A 27,597-nucleotide genomic window follows, 5' to 3' on the forward strand; every position below is an offset into this window, starting at 1 on the left:
TAGAGGAGAGAGGGGAGGGTCAGGCTGGTGGGTAAGACAGGGCTAGAGGAGAGAGGGGAGGGTCAGGCTGGTGGGTAAGACAGGGCTAGAGGAAAGAGGGGAAGGTCAGGCTGGTGGATAAAACAGGGCTAGAGGAGAGAGGGGAGGGTCAGGCTGGTGGGTAAGACAGGGCTAGAGGAGAGAGGGGAGGGTCAGGCTGGTGGGTAAGACAGGGCTAGAGGAGAGAGGGGAGGGAAGGGCTGGTGGGTAAGACAGGGCTAGAGGAGAGAGGGGAGGGTCAGGCTGGTGGGTAAGACAGGGCTAGAGGAGAGAGGGGAGGGTCAGGCTGGTGGATAAGACAGGGCTAGAGGAGAGAGGGGAGGGTCAGGCTGGTGGATAAGACAGGGCTAGAGGAGAGAGGGGAGGGTCAGGCTGGTGGGTAAGACAGGGCTAGAGGAGAGAGGGGAGGGTCAGGCTAGTGGGTAAGACAGGGCTAGAGGAGAGAGGGGAGGGTCAGGCTGGTGGATAAGACAGGGCTAGAGGAGAGAGGGGAGGGTCAGGCTGGTGGGTAAGACAGGGCTAGAGGAGAGAGGGGAGGGTCAGGCTAGTGGGTAAGACAGGGCTAGAGGAGAGAGGGGAGGGAAGGGCTGGAGGAGAGCATACAGCTCAGCGGAGATGACTCTATCACAGTGACTCACAGAGGATTGAAATCAAAGCCTGAGAGACACGCAATGCAACATGACAGTGTAATCAGGAGTAGCAGCACACTGCTCTGCCATCGTGGGTGTGTGTGTGTGTGTGTGAGCACGTGTGTGTGTGAATCTGAGAAAGAACAATTTCAGGTAGTAGGTGAGGAGATTTTTCCCAACCCCGTTGACTGTTCTCTCAACGGGCAGAGGGGTTAGAGTGGTACGCTGTAATATCCGGGAGAATGAGAGGTTTCCCATGGGTTCTGGCCATTTCTCCGTCACAATGGGGTTGAGAGGGGGAGGGATGGGGCTTTGGTGAGGCTGATTTCTATCTCTCTCTCTCTTCATCACCTCACTCAGCCCTCACTATAGACATTGTGAGTGTGTGTGTGTTTGTGTGTTGGAGTGTGTGTGTGTAGAGGGTGTGCTTTAATAAATCCTTGAGTGTTTAAACCATGCAATGTGCAGGTTCCGTCTGTGTGTGTGGCTCTCCTCTCATCTCCTGATCATCTCAGATTCCTTCCCTCCCTCCTGTGAGATGTGACATGTCCAACATGGAACCACCACCAGGCTGGGCGGCAATGCAATAGCCAAAGGTGCGGCGGCATTGGAGACCGTGGGAGAAGAAGTGTGGGGGCAGCCGTGGAGTTTAAAGAACCAGCCTGGAGTTTTGACGTCAAAACAAATGAGGCCACCATAACTCATCATCTACTTGTTGCTGCGTGACGGAATCCATCTGAAACGATTGGAAATGTTTGCCTTTGTTCTGTTTAGTTCGGAGGGTTCAGCTAAATGTTTGCCTTTGTGCTGCTTAGCGTGGAGGGTTCAGCTAAATGTTTGCCTTTGTTTTGTTTAGCGTGAGGGTTCAGCTAAATGTTTGCCTTTGTTCTGTTTAGTGCGGAGGGTTCAGCTAAATGTTTGCCTTTGTGCTGCTTAGCGTGGAGGGTTCCGCAAAATGTTTGCCTTTGTTCTGTTTAGCGCGGAGGGTTCCGCTAAATGTTTGCCTTTGTTCTGTTTAGCGCGAAGAGTTCAGCGAAATGTTTGCCTTTGTTCTGTTTAGCGCGGAGGGTTCCGCTAAATGTTTGCCTTTGTTCTGTTTAGCGTGGAGGGTTCAGCTAATTGTTTGCCTTTGTGCTGCTTAGCGTGGAGGGTTCAGCTAAATGTTTGCCTTTGTTCTGCTTAGCGTGGAGGGATCCGCTAAATGTTTGCCTTTGTTCTGTTTATCGTGGAGGGTTCAGCTAAATGTTTGCCTTTGTTCTGTTTAGTGCGGAGGGTTCAGCTAAATGTTTGCCTTTGTTCTGCTTAGCGTGGAGGGTTCAGCTAATTGTTTGCCTTTGTTCTGTTTAGTGCGGAGGGTTCAGCTAATTGTTTGCCTTTGTTCTGTTTAGCGCGGAGGGTTCAGCTAATTGTTTGCCTTTGTTCTGTTTAGCGCAGAGGGTTCAGCTAAATGTTTGCCTTTGTTCTGTTTAGTGCGGAGGGTTCAGCTAATTGTTTGCCTTTGTTCTGTTTAGTGCGGAGGGTTCAGCTAAAGCACACAGACGCAATCAGATGTTATCCTGCTAATTGAAATAAACCTGCAGAGGCTGTACAGAGAAATAACATGATCTGCAGCTCTAAATCCATGTGGTTTGTGTCTAAGTGAGGGCTTATGAGAGAAAAACCACAACAGTAAGGCACTTGGCATTTGGACATTGAAACCCCAGCGATGTTATCCAATAGAGACATGCTTTATGGCTTCTGCTAGAGGAGCCTGGAGAAAGTAGGGGAGAGGAGGGTGGAGGGGGAGAGGAGGGGAGACAAGAGAGGGGGGAGGGGGATGAGAAAAATAGCAGATGAGGAGGATTCAGGTGAAGGTTCTGTGGCAGATGGAGGGTACTCAGTTGCAGCCAGAGGGACAGGTAGGACGGACATACAGACAGAGAGAAAGAGAGAGACATGAGTACCGAGTCATTGATGAGGTCATTACAGCTTAAATGAGGACAGATTGAATCTAAGCTGCGTGGAGGGTTGGCTCTGCTGGGACGCGGTGGGGTCGTTTCTCTCTCAGCCCATCTCTCCACTCCTCTAACTTCCTGCTTCCTACCACCATTGCGCTGCTTTGGATCAGCCACACTTCCCAACCTCCCAGTGATATTGCAAAAGGCAGAGTCTGGTGGCAAGGCAATTTCCTCTGCTCAAAAGTGCTATTTGTGAGCTAATGATAGCCCCCCCCCAACACCTCTTACTCTAATCCATCCTACTCTTACCGTGTTTCAGTGTATCTCTCTCTCTCTCTGTCTCTTCTATTTATCTCTCCCTGTTATTTGACACATACAGACTGTTGTAATGGCTGAAGGCAACCTTTCAATCAGACCACACTGCGACATAAAGACTGATGTGTCCTGTGGGAGGCATACAGTACTGGTGCTGGTGCTTAAAAATGCATGGAATATCTGATTCACACTGATTCCTCAACCACTGACTGTCTCTTCTCTCTCCCTCCCTCCCTCTCTCTTCTCTTCTCTCCCTCTCTCTCCCTTTCTCGTCTCTCCCTTTCTCGTCTCTCCCTTTCTCGTCTCTCCCTCTCTCTACTCTCTCTAGTCTCTCCCTCTCTCTACTTTGTCTCTCCCCTCGCTCCCCCTCTCTCCACTCTCTCTTCTCTCTCTATACTCTCTCCCTCTCTCTACTCTCGCTCCCCCTCTCTCCCTCTCTCTTCTCTCTCTCTACTCTCTCCCTCTCTCTACTTTGTCTCTCCCCTCTCTCCCTCTCTCTACCCTCGCTCCCCCTCTCTCCACTCTCTCCCTCTCTCTTCTCTCTCTCTACTCTGTCTCTCTTCTCTTCTCTCCCTATCTCTACTCTCTCCCTCTCTCTTCTCCCCCTCTCTCTCTGGGTTACATGCTCCTCTGTGAGCTATGACTGGGCATACCTCTCCCTGGCAGCATAAAAGCATTAATCATGATGAAGCATCAGCAGTGTTTATGATATAGGCAACAACGAGGTCAGAGAGGATACGGGCCGAGGGGCAAGGAGACCTCGACTGGGTCGGGTCACATCAATCCCTAGAAATGCCAACTCTCGCTTCAAAATGGTACAACTGACTCACTTAACTAGCATGTAAAGACCAGCCAAACCAAAAGCACCGAATAGCAAAAACATATTTTTGACCGGGTTAATTTACAAAAAATACATAAGAAAAAATCACAACCAAAACTGTGGTATCACACTACAAATAACGTGTCAGGACTCCTCCACCTCACCCACTAAACCATGCTAACACACTACAAATAACGTGTCAGGACTCCTCCACCTCACCCACTAAACCATGCTAACACACTACATATAACATGTCAGGACTCCTCCACCTCACCCACTAAACCATGCTAACACACTACAAATAACGTGTCAGGACTCCTCCACCTCACCCACTAAACCATGCTAACACACTACATATAACGTGTCAGGACTCCTCCACCACACCCACTAAACCATGCTAACACACTACATATAACGTGTCAGGACTCCTCCACCTCACCCACTAAACCATGCTAACACACTGCATATAACGTGTCAGGACTCCTCCACCTCACCCACTAAACCATGTTAACACACTACATATAACGTGTCAGGACTCCTCCACCTCACCCACTAAACCATGCTAACACACTACATATAACATGTCAGGACTCCTCCACCTCACCCACTAAACCATGCTAACACACTACAAATAACGTGTCAGGACTCCTCCACCTCACCCACTAAACCATGCTAACACACTACATATAACGTGTCAGGACTCCTCCACCACACCCACTAAACCATGCTAACACACTACATATAACGTGTCAGGACTCCTCCACCTCACCCACTAAACCATGCTAACACACTGCATATAACGTGTCAGGACTCCTCCACCTCACCCACTAAACCATGTTAACACACTACATATAACGTGTCAGGACTCCTCCACCTCACCCACTAAACCATGCTAACACACTACATATAACGTGTCAGGACTCCTCCACCTCACCCACTAAACCATGCTAACACACTACATATAACGTGTCAGGACTCCTCCACCTCACCCACTAAACCATGCTAACACACTGCATATAACGTGTCAGGACTCCTCCACCTCACCCACTAAACCATGCTAACACACTGCATATAACATGTCAGACTCCTCCACGTAACCCACTAAACCATGCTAACACACTACATATAACGTGTCAGGACTCCTCCACCTCACCCACTAAACCATGCTAACACACTACATATAACGTGTCAGGACTCCTCCACCTCACCCACTAAACCATGCTAACACACTACATATAACGTGTCAGGACTCCTCCACCTCACCCACTAAACCATGCTAACACACTACATATAACGTGTCAGGACTCCTCCACCTCACCCACTAAACTATGCTAACACACTGCATATAACATGTCAGACTCCTCCACGTAACCCACTAAACCATGCTAACACACTACATATAACGTGTCAGGACTCCTCCACCTCACCCACTAAACCATGCTAACACACTACATATAACGTGTCAGGACTCCTCCACCTCACCCACTAAACCATGTTAACACACTACATATAACGTGTCAGGACTCCTCCACCTCACCCACTAAACCATGTTAACACACTGTATATAACGTGTCAGGACTCCTCCACCACACCCACTAAACCATGTTAACACACTACATATAACGTGTCAGGACAACCACACCTCACCCACTAAACCATGCTAACACACTACATATAACGTGTCAGGACTCCTCCACCACACCCACTAAACCATGCTAACACACTGCATATAACGTGTCAGGACTCCTCCACCTCACCCACTAAACCATGCTAACACACTACATATAACATGTCAGACTTATCCACGTAACCCACTAAACCATGCTAACACACTACATATAACGTGACAGGACTCCTCCACCACACGCACTAAACCATGCTAACACACTACATATAACGTGTCAGGACTCCTCCACCTCACCCACTAAACCATGCTAACACACTACATATAACGTGTCAAGACTCCTCCACGTAACCCACTAAACCAAGCTAACACACTGCATATAACGTGTCAGGACTCCTCCACCACACCCACTAAACCATGCTAGCACACTACATATAACGTGTCAGGACTCCTCCACCTCACCCACTAAACCATGCTAACACACTACATATAACGTGTCAGGACAACCCCACCTCACCCACTAAACCATGCTAACACACTACATATAACGTGTCAGGACTCCTCCACCTCACCCACTAAACCATGCTAACACACTACACATAACGTGTCAGGACTCCTCCACCTCACCCACTAAACCATGCTAACACACTACATATAACGTGTCAGGACTCCTCCACCTCACCCACTAAACCATGCTAACACACTACATATAACGTGTCAGGACTCCTCCACCACACCCACTAAACCATGCTAACACACTACATATAACGTCTCAGGACTCCTCCACCTCACCCACTAAACCATGTTAACACACTACATATAACGTGTCAGGACTCCTCCACCTCACCCACTAAACCATGCTAACACACTACATATAACGTGTCAGGACTCCTCCACCACACCCACTAAACCATGCTAACACACTACATATAACGTGTCAGGACAACCCCACCTCACCCACTAAACCATGCTAACACACTGCATATAACGTGTCAGGACTCCTCCACCACACCCCACTAAACCATGCTAACACACTACATATAACGTCTCAGGACTCCTCCACCTCACCCACTAAACCATGCTAACACACTACATATAACATGTCAGACTCCTCCACCTCACCCACTAAACCATGCTAACACACTACATATAATGTGTCAGGACTCCTCCACCTCACCCACTAAACCATGCTAACACACTACATATAACGTGTCAGGACTCCTCCACCACACCCACTAAACCATGCTAACACACTACATATAACGTCTCAGGACTCCTCCACCACACCCACTAAACCATGCTAACACACTACATATAACGTGTCAGGACAACCCCACCTCACCCACTAAACCATGCTAACACACTGCATATAACGTGTCAGGACTCCTCCACCTCACCCACTAAACCATGCTAACACACTACATATAACGTGTCAGGACTCCTCCACCTCACCCACTAAACCATGCTAACACACTACATATAACGTGTCAGGACAACCCCACCTCACCCACTAAACCATGCTAACACACTACATATAACTTGTCAGGACTCCTCCACCTCACCCACTAAACCATGCTAACACACTACATATAACGTGTCAGGACTCCTCCACCTCACCTACTAAACCATGCTAACACACTACATATAACGTGTCAGGACTCCTCCACCTCACCCACTAAGCCATGCTAACACACTACAAATAACGTGTCAGGACTCCTCCACCTCACCCACTAAACCATGCTAACACACTACATATAACGTGTCAGGACTCCTCCACCTCACCTACTAAACCATGTTAACACACTACATATAACGTGTCAGGACTCCTTCACCTCACCTACTAAACCATGCTAACACACTACATATAACATGTCAGGACTCCTCCACCTCAACCACTAAACCATACTAACACACTGCATATAACGTGTCAGGACTCCTCCACCTCACCCACTAAACCATGCTAACACACTGCATATAACATGTCAGACTCCTCCACGTAACCCACTAAACCATGCTAACACACTACATATAACGTGTCAGGACTCCTCCACCTCACCCACTAAACCATGCTAACACACTACACATAACGTGTCAGGACTCCTCCACCTCACCCACTAAACCATGCTAACACACTACATATAACGTGTCAGGACTCCTCCACCTCACCCACTAAACCATGCTAACACACTACATATAACGTGTCAGGACTCCTCCACCTCACCCACTAAACCATGCTAACACACTACATATAACGTGTCAGGACTCCTCCACCACACCCACTAAACCATGCTAACACACTACATATAACGTGACAGGACTCCTCCACCACACCCACTAAACCATGCTAACACACTGCATATAACGTCTCAGGACTCCTCCACCTCACCCACTAAACCATGTTAACACACTACATATAACGTGTCAGGACAACCCCACCTCACCCACTAAACCATGCTAACACACTGCATATAACGTGTCAGGACTCCTCCACCACACCCACTAAACCATGCTAACACACTACATATAACGTCTCAGGACTCCTCCACCTCACCCACTAAACCATGCTAACACACTACATATAATGTGTCAGGACTCCTCCACCTCACCCACTAAACCATGCTAACACACTACATATAACGTGTCAGGACTCCTCCACCACACCCACTAAACCATGCTAACACACTACATATAACGTCTCAGGACTCCTCCACCACACCCACTAAACCATGCTAACACACTACATATAACGTGTCAGGACAACCCCACCTCACCCACTAAACCATGCTAACACACTGCATATAACGTGTCAGGACTCCTCCACCTCACCCACTAAACCATGCTAACACACTACATATAACGTGTCAGGACTCCTCCACCTCACCCACTAAACCATGCTAACACACTACATATAACGTGTCAGGACTCCTCCACCTCACCCACTAAACCATGCTAACACACTACATATAACGTGTCAGGACTCCTCCACCTCACCCACTAAACCATGCTAACACACTACATATAACGTGTCAGGACAACCCCACCTCACCCACTAAACCATGCTAACACACTGCATATAACGTGTCAGGACTCCTCCACCTCACCCACTAAACCATGCTAACACACTACATATAACGTGTCAGGAATCCTCCACCTCACCTACTAAACCATGCTAACACACTACATATAACGTGTCAGGACTCCTCCACCTCACCTACTAAACCATGCTAACACACTACATATAACGTGTCAGGACTCCTCCACCTCACCCACTAAACCATGCTAACACACTACATATAACGTGTCAGGACTCCTCCACCTCACCTACTAAACCATGCTAACACACTACATATAACGTGTCAGGACTCCTCCACCTCACCCACTAAACCATGCTAACACACTACAAATAACGTGTCAGGACTCCTCCACCTCACCCACTAAACCATGCTAACACACTACATATAACGTGTCAGGAATCCTCCACCTCACCTACTAAACCATGTTAACACACTACATATAACGTGTCAGGACTCCTCCACCTCACCCACTAAACCATGTTAACACACTGCATATAACGTGTCAGGACTCCTCCACGTAACCCACTAAACCATGCTAACACACTACATATAACGTGTCAGGACAACCCCACCTCACCCACTAAACCATGCTAACACACTGCATATAACGTGTCAGGACTCCTCCACCTCACCCACTAAACCATGCTAACACACTACATATAACGTGTCAGGAATCCTCCACCTCACCTACTAAACCATGCTAACACACTACATATAACGTGTCAGGACTCCTCCACCTCACCTACTAAACCATGCTAACACACTACATATAACGTGTCAGGACTCCTCCACCTCACCCACTAAACCATGCTAACACACTACATATAACGTGTCAGGACTCCTCCACCTCACCTACTAAACCATGCTAACACACTACATATAACGTGTCAGGACTCCTCCACCTCACCCACTAAACCATGCTAACACACTACAAATAACGTGTCAGGACTCCTCCACCTCACCCACTAAACCATGCTAACACACTACATATAACGTGTCAGGAATCCTCCACCTCACCTACTAAACCATGTTAACACACTACATATAACGTGTCAGGACTCCTCCACCTCACCCACTAAACCATGCTAACACACTACATATAACGTGTCAGGACAACCCCACCTCACCCACTAAACCATGCTAACACACTACATATAACTTGTCAGGACTCCTCCACCTCACCCACTAAACCATGCTAACACACTACATATAACGTGTCAGGACTCCTCCACCTCACCTACTAAACCATGCTAACACACTACATATAACGTGTCAGGACTCCTCCACCTCACCCACTAAGCCATGCTAACACACTACAAATAACGTGTCAGGACTCCTCCACCTCACCCACTAAACCATGCTAACACACTACATATAACGTGTCAGGACTCCTCCACCTCACCTACTAAACCATGTTAACACACTACATATAACGTGTCAGGACTCCTTCACCTCACCTACTAAACCATGCTAACACACTACATATAACATGTCAGGACTCCTCCACCTCAACCACTAAACCATACTAACACACTGCATATAACGTGTCAGGACTCCTCCACCTCACCCACTAAACCATGCTAACACACTGCATATAACATGTCAGACTCCTCCACGTAACCCACTAAACCATGCTAACACACTACATATAACGTGTCAGGACTCCTCCACCTCACCCACTAAACCATGCTAACACACTACACATAACGTGTCAGGACTCCTCCACCTCACCCACTAAACCATGCTAACACACTACATATAACGTGTCAGGACTCCTCCACCTCACCCACTAAACCATGCTAACACACTACATATAACGTGTCAGGACTCCTCCACCTCACCCACTAAACCATGCTAACACACTACATATAACGTGTCAGGACTCCTCCACCACACCCACTAAACCATGCTAACACACTACATATAACGTGACAGGACTCCTCCACCACACCCACTAAACCATGCTAACACACTGCATATAACGTCTCAGGACTCCTCCACCTCACCCACTAAACCATGTTAACACACTACATATAACGTGTCAGGACAACCCCACCTCACCCACTAAACCATGCTAACACACTGCATATAACGTGTCAGGACTCCTCCACCACACCCACTAAACCATGCTAACACACTACATATAACGTCTCAGGACTCCTCCACCTCACCCACTAAACCATGCTAACACACTACATATAATGTGTCAGGACTCCTCCACCTCACCCACTAAACCATGCTAACACACTACATATAACGTGTCAGGACTCCTCCACCACACCCACTAAACCATGCTAACACACTACATATAACGTCTCAGGACTCCTCCACCACACCCACTAAACCATGCTAACACACTACATATAACGTGTCAGGACAACCCCACCTCACCCACTAAACCATGCTAACACACTGCATATAACGTGTCAGGACTCCTCCACCTCACCCACTAAACCATGCTAACACACTACATATAACGTGTCAGGACTCCTCCACCTCACCCACTAAACCATGCTAACACACTACATATAACGTGTCAGGACTCCTCCACCTCACCCACTAAACCATGCTAACACACTACATATAACGTGTCAGGACTCCTCCACCTCACCCACTAAACCATGCTAACACACTACATATAACGTGTCAGGACAACCCCACCTCACCCACTAAACCATGCTAACACACTGCATATAACGTGTCAGGACTCCTCCACCTCACCCACTAAACCATGCTAACACACTACATATAACGTGTCAGGAATCCTCCACCTCACCTACTAAACCATGCTAACACACTACATATAACGTGTCAGGACTCCTCCACCTCACCTACTAAACCATGCTAACACACTACATATAACGTGTCAGGACTCCTCCACCTCACCCACTAAACCATGCTAACACACTACATATAACGTGTCAGGACTCCTCCACCTCACCTACTAAACCATGCTAACACACTACATATAACGTGTCAGGACTCCTCCACCTCACCCACTAAACCATGCTAACACACTACAAATAACGTGTCAGGACTCCTCCACCTCACCCACTAAACCATGCTAACACACTACATATAACGTGTCAGGAATCCTCCACCTCACCTACTAAACCATGTTAACACACTACATATAACGTGTCAGGACTCCTCCACCTCACCCACTAAACCATGTTAACACACTGCATATAACGTGTCAGGACTCCTCCACGTAACCCACTAAACCATGCTAACACACTACATATAACGTGTCAGGACAACCCCACCTCACCCACTAAACCATGCTAACACACTGCATATAACGTGTCAGGACTCCTCCACCTCACCCACTAAACCATGCTAACACACTACATATAACGTGTCAGGAATCCTCCACCTCACCTACTAAACCATGCTAACACACTACATATAACGTGTCAGGACTCCTCCACCTCACCTACTAAACCATGCTAACACACTACATATAACGTGTCAGGACTCCTCCACCTCACCCACTAAACCATGCTAACACACTACATATAACGTGTCAGGACTCCTCCACCTCACCTACTAAACCATGCTAACACACTACATATAACGTGTCAGGACTCCTCCACCTCACCCACTAAACCATGCTAACACACTACAAATAACGTGTCAGGACTCCTCCACCTCACCCACTAAACCATGCTAACACACTACATATAACGTGTCAGGAATCCTCCACCTCACCTACTAAACCATGTTAACACACTACATATAACGTGTCAGGACTCCTCCACCTCACCCACTAAACCATGTTAACACACTGCATATAACGTGTCAGGACTCCTCCACGTAACCCACTAAACCATGCTAACACACTACATATAACGTGTCAGGACTCCTCCACCTCACCCACTAAACCATGCTAACACACTACATATAACGTGTCAGGACTCCTCCACCTCACCCACTAAACCATGCTAACACACTGCATATAACGTGTCAGGACTCCTCCACCTCACCCACTAAACCATGTTAACACACTACATATAACGTGTCAGGACTCCTCCACCTCACCCACTAAACCATGCTAACACACTACATATAACGTGTCAGGACTCCTCCACCTCACCCACTAAACCATGCTAACACACTACATATAACATGTCAGGACTCCTCCACCTCACCCACTAAACCATGCTAACACACTACATATAACGTGTCAGGACTCCTCCACCTCACCCACTAAACCATGCTAACACACTACATATAACGTGTCAGGACTCCTCCACCTCACCCACTAAACCATGCTAACACACTGCATATAACATGTCAGACTCCTCCACGTAACCCACTAAACCATGCTAACACACTACATATAACGTCTCAGGACTCCTCCACCACACCCACTAAACCATGCTAACACACTACATATAACGTGTCAGGACAACCCCACCTCACCCACTAAACCATGCTAACACACTACATATAACGTGTCAGGACTCCTCCACCTCACCCACTAAACCATGCTAACACACTGCATATAACATGTCAGACTCCTCCACGTAACCCACTAAACCATGCTAACACACTACATATAACGCGTCAGGACTCCTCCACCTCACCCACTAAACCATGCTAACACACTACATATAACATGTCAGGACTCCTCCACCTCACCCACTAAACCATGCTAACACACTACATATAACGTGTCAGGACTCCTCCACCTCACCCACTAAACCATGCTAACACACTACATATAACGTGTCAGGACTCCTCCACCTCACCCACTAAACCATGCTAACACACTGCATATAACATGTCAGACTCCTCCACGTAACCCACTAAACCATGCTAACACACTACATATAACGTCTCAGGACTCCTCCACCACACCCACTAAACCATGCTAACACACTACATATAACGTGTCAGGACAACCCCACCTCACCCACTAAACCATGCTAACACACTACATATAACGTGTCAGGACTCCTCCACCTCACCCACTAAACCATGCTAACACACTACACATAACGTGTCAGGACTCCTCCACCTCACCCACTAAACCATGCTAACACACTACATATAACGTGTCAGGACTCCTCCACCTCACCCACTAAACCATGCTAACACACTACATATAACATGTCAGGACTCCTCCACCTCACCCACTAAACCATGCTAACACACTACATATAACGTGTCAGGACTCCTCCACCACACCCACTAAACCATGCTAACACACTACATATAACGTCTCAGGACTCCTCCACCTCACCCACTAAACCATGTTAACACACTACATATAACGTGTCAGGACAACCCCACCTCACCCACTAAACCATGCTAACACACTGCATATAACGTGTCAGGACTCCTCCACCACACCCACTAAACCATGCTAACACACTACATATAACGTCTCAGGACTCCTCCACCTCACCCACTAAACCATGCTAACACACTACATATAACATGTCAGACTCCTCCACCTCACCCACTAAACCATGCTAACACACTACATATAACGTGTCAGGACTCCTCCACCTCACCCACTAAACCATGCTAACACACTACATATAACGTGTCAGGACTCCTCCACCACACCCACTAAACCATGCTAACACACTACATATAACGTCTCAGGACTCCTCCACCACACCCACTAAACCATGCTAACACACTACATATAACGTGTCAGGACAACCCCACCTCACCCACTAAACCATGCTAACACACTGCATATAACGTGTCAGGACTCCTCCACCTCACCCACTAAACCATGCTAACACACTACATATAACGTGTCAGGACTCCTCCACCTCACCCACTAAACCATGCTAACACACTACATATAACGTGTCAGGACAACCCCACCTCACCCACTAAACCATGCTAACACACTGCATATAACGTGTCAGGACTCCTCCACCACACCCACTAAACCATGCTAACACACTACATATAACGTCTCAGGACTCCTCCACCTCACCCACTAAACCATGCTAACACACTACATATAATGTGTCAGGACTCCTCCACCTCACCCACTAAACCATGCTAACACACTACATATAACGTGTCAGGACTCCTCCACCACACCCACTAAACCATGCTAACACACTACATATAACGTCTCAGGACTCCTCCACCACACCCACTAAACCATGCTAACACACTACATATAACGTGTCAGGACAACCCCACCTCACCCACTAAACCATGCTAACACACTGCATATAACGTGTCAGGACTCCTCCACCTCACCCACTAAACCATGCTAACACACTACATATAACGTGTCAGGACTCCTCCACCTCACCCACTAAACCATGCTAACACACTACATATAACGTGTCAGGACTCCTCCACCTCACCCACTAAACCATGCTAACACACTACATATAACGTGTCAGGACTCCTCCACCTCACCCACTAAACCATGCTAACACACTACATATAACGTGTCAGGACAACCCCACCTCACCCACTAAACCATGCTAACACACTGCATATAACGTGTCAGGACTCCTCCACCTCACCCACTAAACCATGCTAACACACTACATATAACGTGTCAGGAATCCTCCACCTCACCTACTAAACCATGCTAACACACTACATATAACGTGTCAGGACTCCTCCACCTCACCTACTAAACCATGCTAACACACTACATATAACGTGTCAGGACTCCTCCACCTCACCCACTAAACCATGCTAACACACTACATATAACGTGTCAGGACTCCTCCACCTCACCTACTAAACCATGCTAACACACTACATATAACGTGTCAGGACTCCTCCACCTCACCCACTAAACCATGCTAACACACTACAAATAACGTGTCAGGACTCCTCCACCTCACCCACTAAACCATGCTAACACACTACATATAACGTGTCAGGAATCCTCCACCTCACCTACTAAACCATGTTAACACACTACATATAACGTGTCAGGACTCCTCCACCTCACCCACTAAACCATGTTAACACACTGCATATAACGTGTCAGGACTCCTCCACGTAACCCACTAAACCATGCTAACACACTACATATAACGTGTCAGGACAACCCCACCTCACCCACTAAACCATGCTAACACACTGCATATAACGTGTCAGGACTCCTCCACCTCACCCACTAAACCATGCTAACACACTACATATAACGTGTCAGGAATCCTCCACCTCACCTACTAAACCATGCTAACACACTACATATAACGTGTCAGGACTCCTCCACCTCACCTACTAAACCATGCTAACACACTACATATAACGTGTCAGGACTCCTCCACCTCACCCACTAAACCATGCTAACACACTACATATAACGTGTCAGGACTCCTCCACCTCACCTACTAAACCATGCTAACACACTACATATAACGTGTCAGGACTCCTCCACCTCACCCACTAAACCATGCTAACACACTACAAATAACGTGTCAGGACTCCTCCACCTCACCCACTAAACCATGCTAACACACTACATATAACGTGTCAGGAATCCTCCACCTCACCTACTAAACCATGTTAACACACTACATATAACGTGTCAGGACTCCTCCACCTCACCCACTAAACCATGTTAACACACTGCATATAACGTGTCAGGACTCCTCCACGTAACCCACTAAACCATGCTAACACACTACATATAACGTGTCAGGACTCCTCCACCTCACCCACTAAACCATGCTAACACACTACATATAACGTGTCAGGACTCCTCCACCTCACCCACTAAACCATGCTAACACACTGCATATAACGTGTCAGGACTCCTCCACCTCACCCACTAAACCATGTTAACACACTACATATAACGTGTCAGGACTCCTCCACCTCACCCACTAAACCATGCTAACACACTACATATAACGTGTCAGGACTCCTCCACCTCACCCACTAAACCATGCTAACACACTACATATAACATGTCAGGACTCCTCCACCTCACCCACTAAACCATGCTAACACACTACATATAACGTGTCAGGACTCCTCCACCTCACCCACTAAACCATGCTAACACACTACATATAACGTGTCAGGACTCCTCCACCTCACCCACTAAACCATGCTAACACACTGCATATAACATGTCAGACTCCTCCACGTAACCCACTAAACCATGCTAACACACTACATATAACGTCTCAGGACTCCTCCACCACACCCACTAAACCATGCTAACACACTACATATAACGTGTCAGGACAACCCCACCTCACCCACTAAACCATGCTAACACACTACATATAACGTGTCAGGACTCCTCCACCTCACCCACTAAACCATGCTAACACACTACACATAACGTGTCAGGACTCCTCCACCTCACCCACTAAACCATGCTAACACACTACATATAACGTGTCAGGACTCCTCCACCTCACCCACTAAACCATGCTAACACACTACATATAACATGTCAGGACTCCTCCACCTCACCCACTAAACCATGCTAACACACTACATATAACGTGTCAGGACTCCTCCACCACACCCACTAAACCATGCTAACACACTACATATAACGTCTCAGGACTCCTCCACCTCACCCACTAAACCATGTTAACACACTACATATAACGTGTCAGGACAACCCCACCTCACCCACTAAACCATGCTAACACACTGCATATAACGTGTCAGGACTCCTCCACCACACCCACTAAACCATGCTAACACACTACATATAACGTCTCAGGACTCCTCCACCTCACCCACTAAACCATGCTAACACACTACATATAACATGTCAGACTCCTCCACCTCACCCACTAAACCATGCTAACACACTACATATAACGTGTCAGGACTCCTCCACCTCACCCACTAAACCATGCTAACACACTACATATAACGTGTCAGGACTCCTCCACCACACCCACTAAACCATGCTAACACACTACATATAACGTCTCAGGACTCCTCCACCACACCCACTAAACCATGCTAACACACTACATATAACGTGTCAGGACAACCCCACCTCACCCACTAAACCATGCTAACACACTGCATATAACGTGTCAGGACTCCTCCACCTCACCCACTAAACCATGCTAACACACTACATATAACGTGTCAGGACTCCTCCACCTCACCCACTAAACCATGCTAACACACTACATATAACGTGTCAGGACTCCTCCACCTCACCCACTAAACCATGCTAACACACTACATATAACGTGTCAGGACTCCTCCACCTCACCCACTAAACCATGCTAACACACTACATATAACGTGTCAGGACAACCCCACCTCACCCACTAAACCATGCTAACACACTGCATATAACGTGTCAGGACTCCTCCACCTCACCCACTAAACCATGCTAACACACTACATATAACGTTTCAGGAATCCTCCACCTCACCTACTAAACCATGCTAACACACTACATATAACGTGTCAGGACTCCTCCACCTCACCCACTAAACCATGCTAACACACTACATATAACGTGTCAGGACTCCTCCACCACACCCACTAAACCATGCTAACACACTACATATAACGTGTCAGGACTCCTCCACCTCACCCACTAAACCATGCTAACACACTCACCATACAGCTTCCATTCAGTCTGAATCTCCAGTCACATCACAACCAAGTATTTTAACAGTTCAAATACACAACACAGGGTTACGTCCAAAGGCAATATGCAACGAGGCGGGGATGGAGGGGCGGTGGGAGTGGGGCGCCCCCCTGGATGGTGTCATTTGGTGTACCATGGGTCTTTGTGTGAAAGAGGTGCTTTCCCTCACCAGCGGGTCCAAAACATCATTAAAGTCTATTCATATTGAAGAGGTCATTGGTAACCTCCAAGGGAAAGAATGCTTTTGGTAAAATAACAGTAATAAAGCAGAATGCAGTATCATACAAGCCTGGGGAATCACAGTATTAACACAAGGAGTCTATGTCTCTATTCAGACGGTTATGGAGTAACTAACTCACTCTAGTTGGAATAAAGAGGTCCCGGCCAACCTGTCAGGAAAATGCAGAGCGCATACACTGAAAGATGAGTGTTTGGCATGGACGAGGGGAGGGGCTGTCGTACGTGGTAATGTGAAAACTTCTTATCAATGTGTGATGACGTGGAAGTAACCTTGAGATACTGTAGCAAGGAAATGTCTCAGCTGCACTTCCACTCATAAAAAATGACAGACCCTGGTTGGACGGTACAAAAATAAAGAGAGTAGCGTTCATTGAGAGCCAGATATTTCTGTACAAAAAGTGGTCATAAAATATTCAGCACTCTGGAGAGTGCAGCAGGAGGGGGAAGATGGAAGACGGACATGCACCACTCTGGTAAGAACACGAGGGTTTCCAAATATGACCTGCAGGCAAGTTTGAAATGCTCTTTGGCTTCTCCAAGAGCATTTCAGACTTGATTAGGTTTGGGACAAACTTTCTACCCCCAAATCTACCAATCAATTATCATTTATATCATACTATAATTCATATTTCATCATGATAGTTTCTAGTTCTCAATAGTATCATTTTACTCAGTAAAGATGAAAACTAAAATTTAGCACCAGTAAATTAAGGAGAACATTTGCTTAATCAGTGTTCTAATACAATGCTACTATTTTGAAGAATTCATCTGCCTGATGCAACTCACATTTGACAAGTATCTTCATGGAGATCTTGAGATAAAAAGCTGAATTTATTATAATCAAATGTCCTTAGAGCTGAAACCCTCCTATGAATAATCATCAAAGAATCAGTGGCACATTAGCCCATCTATCCCCGCCACCCATCTATCCCCTCCACCCATCTATCCCCCACCCATCTATCCCCCACCCATCTATCCTCCACCCATCTATCCCCTCCACCCATCTATCCCCCACCCATCTATCCCCCACCCATCTATCCCCCACCCATCCAACCCGTCCACCCATCCAACCCTTCCACCCATCTATCCCCTCCACCCATCTATCCCCTCCACCCATCTATCCCCTCCACCCATCTATCCCCCACCCATCTATCCCCCACCCATCTATCCCCTCCACCCATCTATCCCCTCCACCCATCTATCCCCCACCCATCTATCCCCTCCACCCATCTATCCCCTCCACCCATCTATCCCCTCCACCCATCTATCCCCTCCACCCATCAATCCCTTCCACCCATCCAACCCTTCCACCCATCTATCCCTTCCACCCATCCAACCCTTCAACCCATTTATCCCTTCCACCCAACCAACCCTTCAACCAATTTATCCCCCCCAGCCATCCATCCTCCCACCAGGCTGTATGTTGTCCCACCATGCAGTGTGCTCGGCTGGCTCCAGACCTTTCTCCATCTCATTGAGATGCAAGGCACGCCCAACATGAGAAAATGTCCGAGATAACTTTGAAGTCATTAGTTCAGTCATTACCACAGTTATGTTAAATCCAAATTACAATTCATCACCAGAAAGAGCCAATCGTTTATTTTGTGTAACTTGGCAAGCGTTAAACTGTATTCAGTCATTTGAAGTCACGGAGCTGCACTCATTATGGAAGCCTATTTAGCGTTAGTGCCCTCCACTAAATCAGTTCTTATTCATTAGCAACTTGAGGGAATGCTTAACATCTAACATCGAGTTGACGTGATTGTATAAGTCATTCTTCTCAGGAGAAAGAAGCTAAGGCTTTTGTATTTGTTATTGTCTATGTGAGCCAGCCATCTATGCATCAATAGGAATGAACTCTTTTAAATGACTTGTTAAATCTGATGTCAGATGCTGTTCTTCTTTTTGATTTCAAGTTTAATGAACATTGTGATTAGAAACATAAAATGTGTCCACCACCCCAATTTCTGTTTTTAAAAGTGTATTTGGTCCCAATATGTTGTTGAGATCAAACTACAAAGGAAAGCTGATAAAACTGACACTTTTATTGACAGCTTCAATAAAAAGCTGTCCATCTGACTGTCTGGGAAATAATTTGGTCAACCAGTGTCCATTTTCGTACATAGAAATTCCCCATTTTCTTTGTTGGGCTTTCCCTTCCCAGACAAAACACATATTTCCTAATATGCAACAATGTTGTTCTCCACAATATTCATCAAAAACACGGTGGTCTTACAATCTGGAAGAATCTGGAACAAACACGGCTGGTCACGGAGAGTTTGTTACATCAATGATACATTATCTTTGCTTGTCCGTTTTTTTACCGGAGGCTCTTGTAGAGGGCACCTATAGTTGCCCTGACAGATCAAATAGAAGAATACATTAAAGATACCCAGAAAGGTACGATTTTAGTGCAGTGATACCAGTGACACAGTGGTACCAGTGATACAGAGGTACCAGTGATAAAGTGATACCAGTGATACAGAGGTACCAGTGATAAAGTGATACCAGTGATACAGAGGTACCAGTGATAAAGTGATACCAGTGATACAGAGGTACCAGTGATAAAGTGATACCAGTGATAAAGTGATACCAGTGATAAAGTGATACCAGTGATAAAGTGATACCAGTGATAAAGTGATACCAGTGACACAGTGGTACCAGTGATAAAGTGATACCAGTGATAAAGTGATACCAGTGATACAGAGGTACCAGTGATAAAGTGATACCAGTGATAAAGTGATACCAGTGATACAGAGGTACCAGTGATAAAGTGATACCAGTGATACAGAGGTACCAGTGACAAAGTGATACCAGTGATGCAGGGTTACCAGTGATAAAGTGGTACCAGTGAAAAAGTGATACCAGTGATAAAGTGATACCAGAGATAAAGTGACACCAATGATAAAGTGATACCAGTGATACAGAGGTACCAGTGATAAAGTGATACCAGTGATAAAGTGATAAAGAGGTACCAGTGATAAAGAGGTACCAGTGATAAAGAGATACCAGAGATAAAGTGATACCAGTGATAAAGTGATACCAGTGATAACGTGATACCAGTGATAAAGTGATACCAGTGATAAAGTGATACCAGTGATAAAGAGGTACCAGTGATAAAGAGGTAACAGTGATAAAGTGATACCAGTGATACAGAGGTACCAGTGATAAAGTGATACCAGTGATAAAGTGAGACCAGTGATACAGAGGTACCAGTGATAAAGTGAGACCAGTGATACAGAGGTAGCAGTGAAAAAGTGATACCAGTGATACAGAGGTACCAGTGATAAAGAGGTACCAGTGATAAAGTGATACCAGTGATACAGAGGTACCAGTCATAAAGTGATACCAGTGATAAAGAGGTACCAGTGATAAAGTGATACCAGTGATACAGAGGTACCAGTGATAAAGTGATACCAGTGATAAAGTGATACCAGTGATAAAGTGATACCAGTGATAAAGAGGTACCAGTGATAAAGTGATACCAGTGATACAGTAACACCAGTGACACAGTAACACCAGTGATACCAGCGTTACCAGTGATACCAGTTGTACCAGTGATACTAGCGGTACCAGTGATACCAGCATTACCAGTGATACCAGCGATACCAGTGGTACTAGCAATACCAGTGGTACCAGCAATACCAGTTGTACCAGTGATACCAGCGTTGCCAGTGATACCAGTGGTACCAGCGATACCAGTGATACCCTTTGATCATATAGCATGAAATAGAGAGGTTCTCATCTATGAGTTCAATTCAAAGGCTACAAGACAGCACACGTACAAATACTCTGGCTATCAGCAGAAATTGACATCTTCTGCACCATGGACAGGAACCAATTGTAATTTCAATTCACCACTGTTACACTGGGGAACAGATATAGGCCTGTGCATTAAGACACATTCAGCTCCCGTATCTATTCAGAAAATGTGTTAGGTACGCCACCATACAATTCAACACTTTGTTTTATATTAAAAGAGAGAAAATTGCTCAAAGAAAAAGCCTAATCTACCAAGAGAGCATGACCTAATTAAAATGATGGGTTTCTATCACAGCACCTTCCTGGTGCTCCAGTCCAATTATCTATGTTTCAGCTGCATGGACATTTGGTGGAATTAGCACCTTTAAACAACATGTATTTACATCTTCACATTCTCCACTAATAGACACTTTTGTAATGGGCTGTGGTCGAGCAGGAGGAAGTGCTGTATTACTAATAAAAACTGAATCCACACACACTGACATTTATGCCTGGTGTGGTCAGCCAACTCTAACGCCATCTCATCTCCATCATGCCATTTTTTTGCTGTGGTCATAAAACCATCACTACCTTCTCTAAGAGCTGAGGCAGGGCTAGGACATGGGGAGGAGGACACTCAAAATGAACAGCCAGTCCAGCTGAAGCAGGGCTGGGACAAGGGGAAGAGGACACTCAAAATGAACATCCTCCCTGCTCTAACAGTGCGGATGACAATGGCATTTAGTGCCCTGCCGATGAGCTGATGGATGAGGTGGTGTCTGGGAAATGAAATCCCTATCTTTCTCCCCCAGTTATGTTGTCCTGTCCTGTGCTGTCCTATCATATTCATTCCAGTTCTTCTCCCCAAGGCTTTACCTTTGCAGAGGCTGGAGGCTGGAGGGCTGGAAGACTGGAGGTCTGGAGGTTGGAGAACTGGAGGTGCCCCCAGTGAACTCCTCTGCACCAGGACATCACCGCCTGGGTGCTGCAGGGGCATGTACCTCCCTCCCCTGTAACCCAGACCAGGCAAGACCAGACTAGACCAGTCCAGACCAGACTCGACTGGACCAGACCAGACTGGAACAGACCAGACCAGACTGTACCAGACCAGACTGGGCCAGACCGGACCAGACTAGACCAGTCCATATCAGACTGGACCAGACCAGACTGGACCAGACTAGACTGGACCAGACCAGACCAGACCAGACCAGACTGGATTAGACCCCCAGAAACAGCCTTAGCCTCGGTAAGAGTTTCAGACACCATGATGCAGTACAGCAGCAGCTCACCAGTGTCTGTCTGGTTTAAAGCTTTACACTGTGTGCACGATGCCAGACACAAGCTACAGTAAACCTGTGGCTCATTCAATGAAGTAAGCTATTTCCTGAATGTTCTTGGTTCTCTAGAGGAAATAGTGTATATTACACCACAGTAGATGACTGCAGAAACAGTTTTAACAGGCAACAATGCACAGAGAGAGGATGCTTGGAAAAGTGACCAACAAATACAACACCTGGCGAGGCGCTAGCTAGCAGCTTAATGACACAATGCAGCACAGAATGACAATGATCCTGTGTAAAACCGTGGTGGTCACACAGTCGATACGGAGAAACACAAGGCACACAGCGGACGGACTAACACCTCAGGAGGGTGATCACTGCTGTCGCTAGCAGCATGCACAGGTAGGTACGCCGCGCTGCTGCAGCTTCACATCCAACACACTTTACCCTTCAAAGACATTCAACAGAAAACACACAGGGAACAGAAGACAGAGAAATACAGTGAAAAAAAACAGAAGAGAGACAGTAGAGAGTTAGAGAGATAGAGATAGAGGGAGATAGAGATATATATATATATATATATATAGAGAGAGAGAGATAGAGAGATACATAGATAGAGCAATAGAGAGATAGAGATATATATATATATATATATATAGAGAGATTGAGATAGAGAGAGAGACTAAGATAGAGAGATAGAAACAGAGAGTGAGAGAGATGGAGAGATAGAGAGACAGAGAGAGAGAAAAGAAGAGAAGAAAGGGAAGAGCAGTATCGGTCCCTGCAGAAGAGAGGAGAGGAAGAAGGGTATGAGGAGGAGGGGGACTCACAGTATCTCCAGATCACGGAGGGCTCGGAAGGCTCCATCTTCGATGCAGCTTATGTGGTTGCTGTCCAGTTGCCTGCGGAGGGATGAGAGACAGGAGTCAGCGGAAGGTCTGTCTGCAGACGTGGGGGTTTAGGGTACTGGGAGGGGGGGGGGGGGCTGCAGGAGGAGGAGTGCCAGTGGCTGAGTATGGTGAGGGAGGTGGCTGGGAGGGGCTGAAGGTAGGCAGCTACTGGCTAGCCAGTGGGCGTACAGCACAAACTCAGATCTCAGCTCTCACCTCTGCCTCACCGCAACCTGCCCGGGAAGGAAAGGACCAGCTGGCTAAAGTGGCCTGTCTGGCTGCAGCCTATCACCTCACTCTCAACACTGCCCCGTCTCAACACTGCCCCGTGAGTGGAGGAGAGAAATAGAGAGCGGGGGGGGGGGGGGGGGGGGGCAAAAGGAGAGTGAACAGAGGCTGGCTATAGCCCACCCCGTCTGTCAGCTCTCTATTAATTACATTGCATCCCTCCTCCTTCTCTTCTCCCCCCTCCTCTTCTTCTCCCTCCTCTTCTTCTCCCCCTCTCCCTTTCTCTTTCTTTTTTTGTCAGAAAGGGAGTAATTTCATTACATTAGAGCAGCCAATCCATTACGAGCTTTTACCGACTCTGTCACTGAAACAATTTCATTAAAAGAGAGGGTTCGTAAATCAGCCCGGGTCACGATGCTGGACTCCCAGACGCTCAGAGCACTTCTTCCTCTTCTTTCTTTTCCTTTTACTTTAATTTGCAAGTCTCCCCCCCCCATACAACCCCCCTTCTCTCCACCCCTCCCCTCTCTTCTCTCTCTGCCCAACAAATAGGAGATGGATGGAAGACAAGGCAATACAAAGGGCAGACATCTAGAACGCTCTCCAGCTCCTTTATCCAGGCTCCAAAAGCTTCTGTGACATTTAACCTGTTACAGATACTGTCTGCATCTTCTGCTCTGGGATATAAACAAGACCATATCTCCTCTTCTCTAATATCCTATACCCATCTCCTCCTCTTCCCCTATCTCTCTATCCCTAATCCCTGATACTTTACTTTGCTTTCGAGCTCTTTGTTTTCTTCTTATTTCCCTTGGTTCTCATCTAGTAAAGCAGCTGTTTCCTGACTGGTCGTTATCTCTTAGCAGAGGAGACCAGCCGTTTGGAAAGCGTCAACAAGAGAGGAAATGAAATAATCTACGACATTATTTCATTACAATTTGGTATGAGACATTTACAATGAAAACAACCATCTGTGTAGAATGGAAACAAGCAAAGTTATGGCATTATATATGCAGATAGGAGAATGACATATTGGAGCCATGCTTAATCTAATTTCATGATACATGTTGTCTTTATTTGAAATGATTTGCTAACTGGTGAAGCCTGACACACCTTAGGGAGGAGTGATACTATGATCAAAGCTAGGTCGTACTTCTGACCCTTTACCTCTAGTTTACATTTTAGGAAACATCTTGAATCCAATGTATAACTGGAAGGAGGCTATGTGTGTGTGTGTGTGTGTGTGTGTGTGTGTGTGTGTGTGTGTGTGTGTGTGTGTGTGTGTGTGTGTGTGTGTGTATGTATGTACAGTATACGTGTGTGTGTACAGTATATGTGTGTGTGTACAGTATGTGTGTGTGTAATGGGTGTTGGTGGTGGGGAATGACAGTCCCAAAATGAATTTCCTTCCATCTAATTACGTTGGCCTTTAATCATCCCAGTCATAAGCAGTATTGTCAGTTGCAAGCAGTTTGATGCCTCTACCTTGAGGAACATGAAAAGAAGAGAGAGAAAGGGGACAGAGAGAATAGAGAGAGAAAGAGAGAGAGAGATTAGAGAGAGTAGCGAGAGTAGGAGAGTAGAGAGCATAGAGAGATGGAGAGGAGAGAGCTGAGCTGCACTTCCTAAACTCCTGCCAAATGTGTATGACCATATTAGAGACAAATATTTCCCTCAGATTACACAGACCGACAAAGAATTCCAAAACAAATCCAATTTTGATCAACTCCCATATCTATTGGGTGAAATAGCACAGTGTGCCATCACAGCAGCACAATTTGTGACCTGTTGAACACAAGATAAAGGCAACCAGTGAGGAACAAACATCATTGTAAATACAACCCATATTTATGTTTATTAATTTTCCCTTTTGTACTTTAACTATTTGCACATCATCATAAATTGTGTGGTCCGTGCTCTGAATTCTGATTGGCTGAAAGCCATGTTATATCAGACTATATACCACGGTTATGACAAAACATTTATTTGTACTCTTCTAATGATGTTGTTAACCAGTTTATAATAGCAATAAGACACCTTGAGGGTTTTTGGTATTCGGCCAATATATCATGGCCATATACTACACTATTTCGTGCCTTATTGCTTAATTTATAACACAGTACATAGCCATAATATGACATTTGAAATGTGTCTATTCCTTTAAAACTTGTGAGTGTAATGTTTACTGTTCATTTTTTATAGGATTATTTCATTTTTGTTTATTATCTATTTCACTTGCTTTGGCAATGTAAACATATGTTTCCCATGCCAATAAAACCCTTTGAATTGAAATGTAATTGAGTGGGTTGCAAGGCTTTGATTACATTTCAAAACGCCTAGCCAAGTGCAAACCAGCTGTAACATATAATGTATCCAGCTGTAATCAACTAATGGATACTGTAACGGCTGATTTCTTCCTCGTCCTCTGAAGAGGTGTATCAAGGATCGGACCAAGATGTGGCGTGGTAAGTGTCCATGTTTTAATAAGAAAAACTCAACATGAACACAAAATACAAAAACAATAAATGTGAACAAACCGAAACAGTCCCGTGTGGCACAAACACTGACACAGGAAACAAACACCCACAAACAAACAGTGAAACCCAGGCTACCTAAGTATGATTCTCAATCAGAGACAACTAACGACACCTGCCTCTGATTGAGAACCATACTAGGCCGAAACATAGAAATCCACAAAATCATAGAAAAACAAACATAGACGGCCCACCCCAACTCACGCCCTGACCATACTAAATAACGACAAAACAAAGGAAATAAAGGTCAGAACGTGACAGATACATATATAAGCCCCAAGCTCAGCAACCTTGCAATCAAATATGCAGAAGGAATTTCCAGTCAAACAGGGAGGAATAAGTAGAAAGAGCACCCAGAGACCCTAAGAGAAGAATTTATGTCATAAAAAGACAAATAAATCAAGGTGGATCTCTTCTTTTTCATCAAACGTCCAAATGCTTGGCATGCAGCCCTGCACAAGGCAAACAAAAAAATCTTTAAATGTCTGGAAGCAAGATCATGAGACAATTGCATGTGGACACATTCCCCAAAATGTAATATTAATATATATAATAACTGAACAGTAATGATCCAAGGCTCTGAGGCCAGTCTAGAGATGTTTGAGGAAGAGTTTGACATGATAAAACCTCTAGTGAATGATGAAGTAAAAACTG

The 27,597-nt window shown here is 46.1% G+C and overlaps 1 protein-coding gene across 1 annotated transcript in view; it reads right to left on the bottom strand.

Annotated features, from left to right (window-relative positions):
- The window catches only part of slit3 (slit homolog 3 (Drosophila)), a 386,836-nt gene that overhangs the window by 118,558 nt on the left and 240,681 nt on the right, over positions 1–27,597 (bottom strand). Inside the window, 1 exon segment of the mRNA XM_031791377.1 lies at positions 24,122–24,193. Within this exon segment, the coding sequence (XP_031647237.1) occupies positions 24,122–24,193 (72 nt within the window).

The sequence above is a fragment of the Oncorhynchus kisutch genome, linkage group LG15, assembly GCF_002021735.2.
Source record: "Oncorhynchus kisutch isolate 150728-3 linkage group LG15, Okis_V2, whole genome shotgun sequence".
Lineage (NCBI taxonomy): Eukaryota > Metazoa > Chordata > Actinopteri > Salmoniformes > Salmonidae > Oncorhynchus > Oncorhynchus kisutch.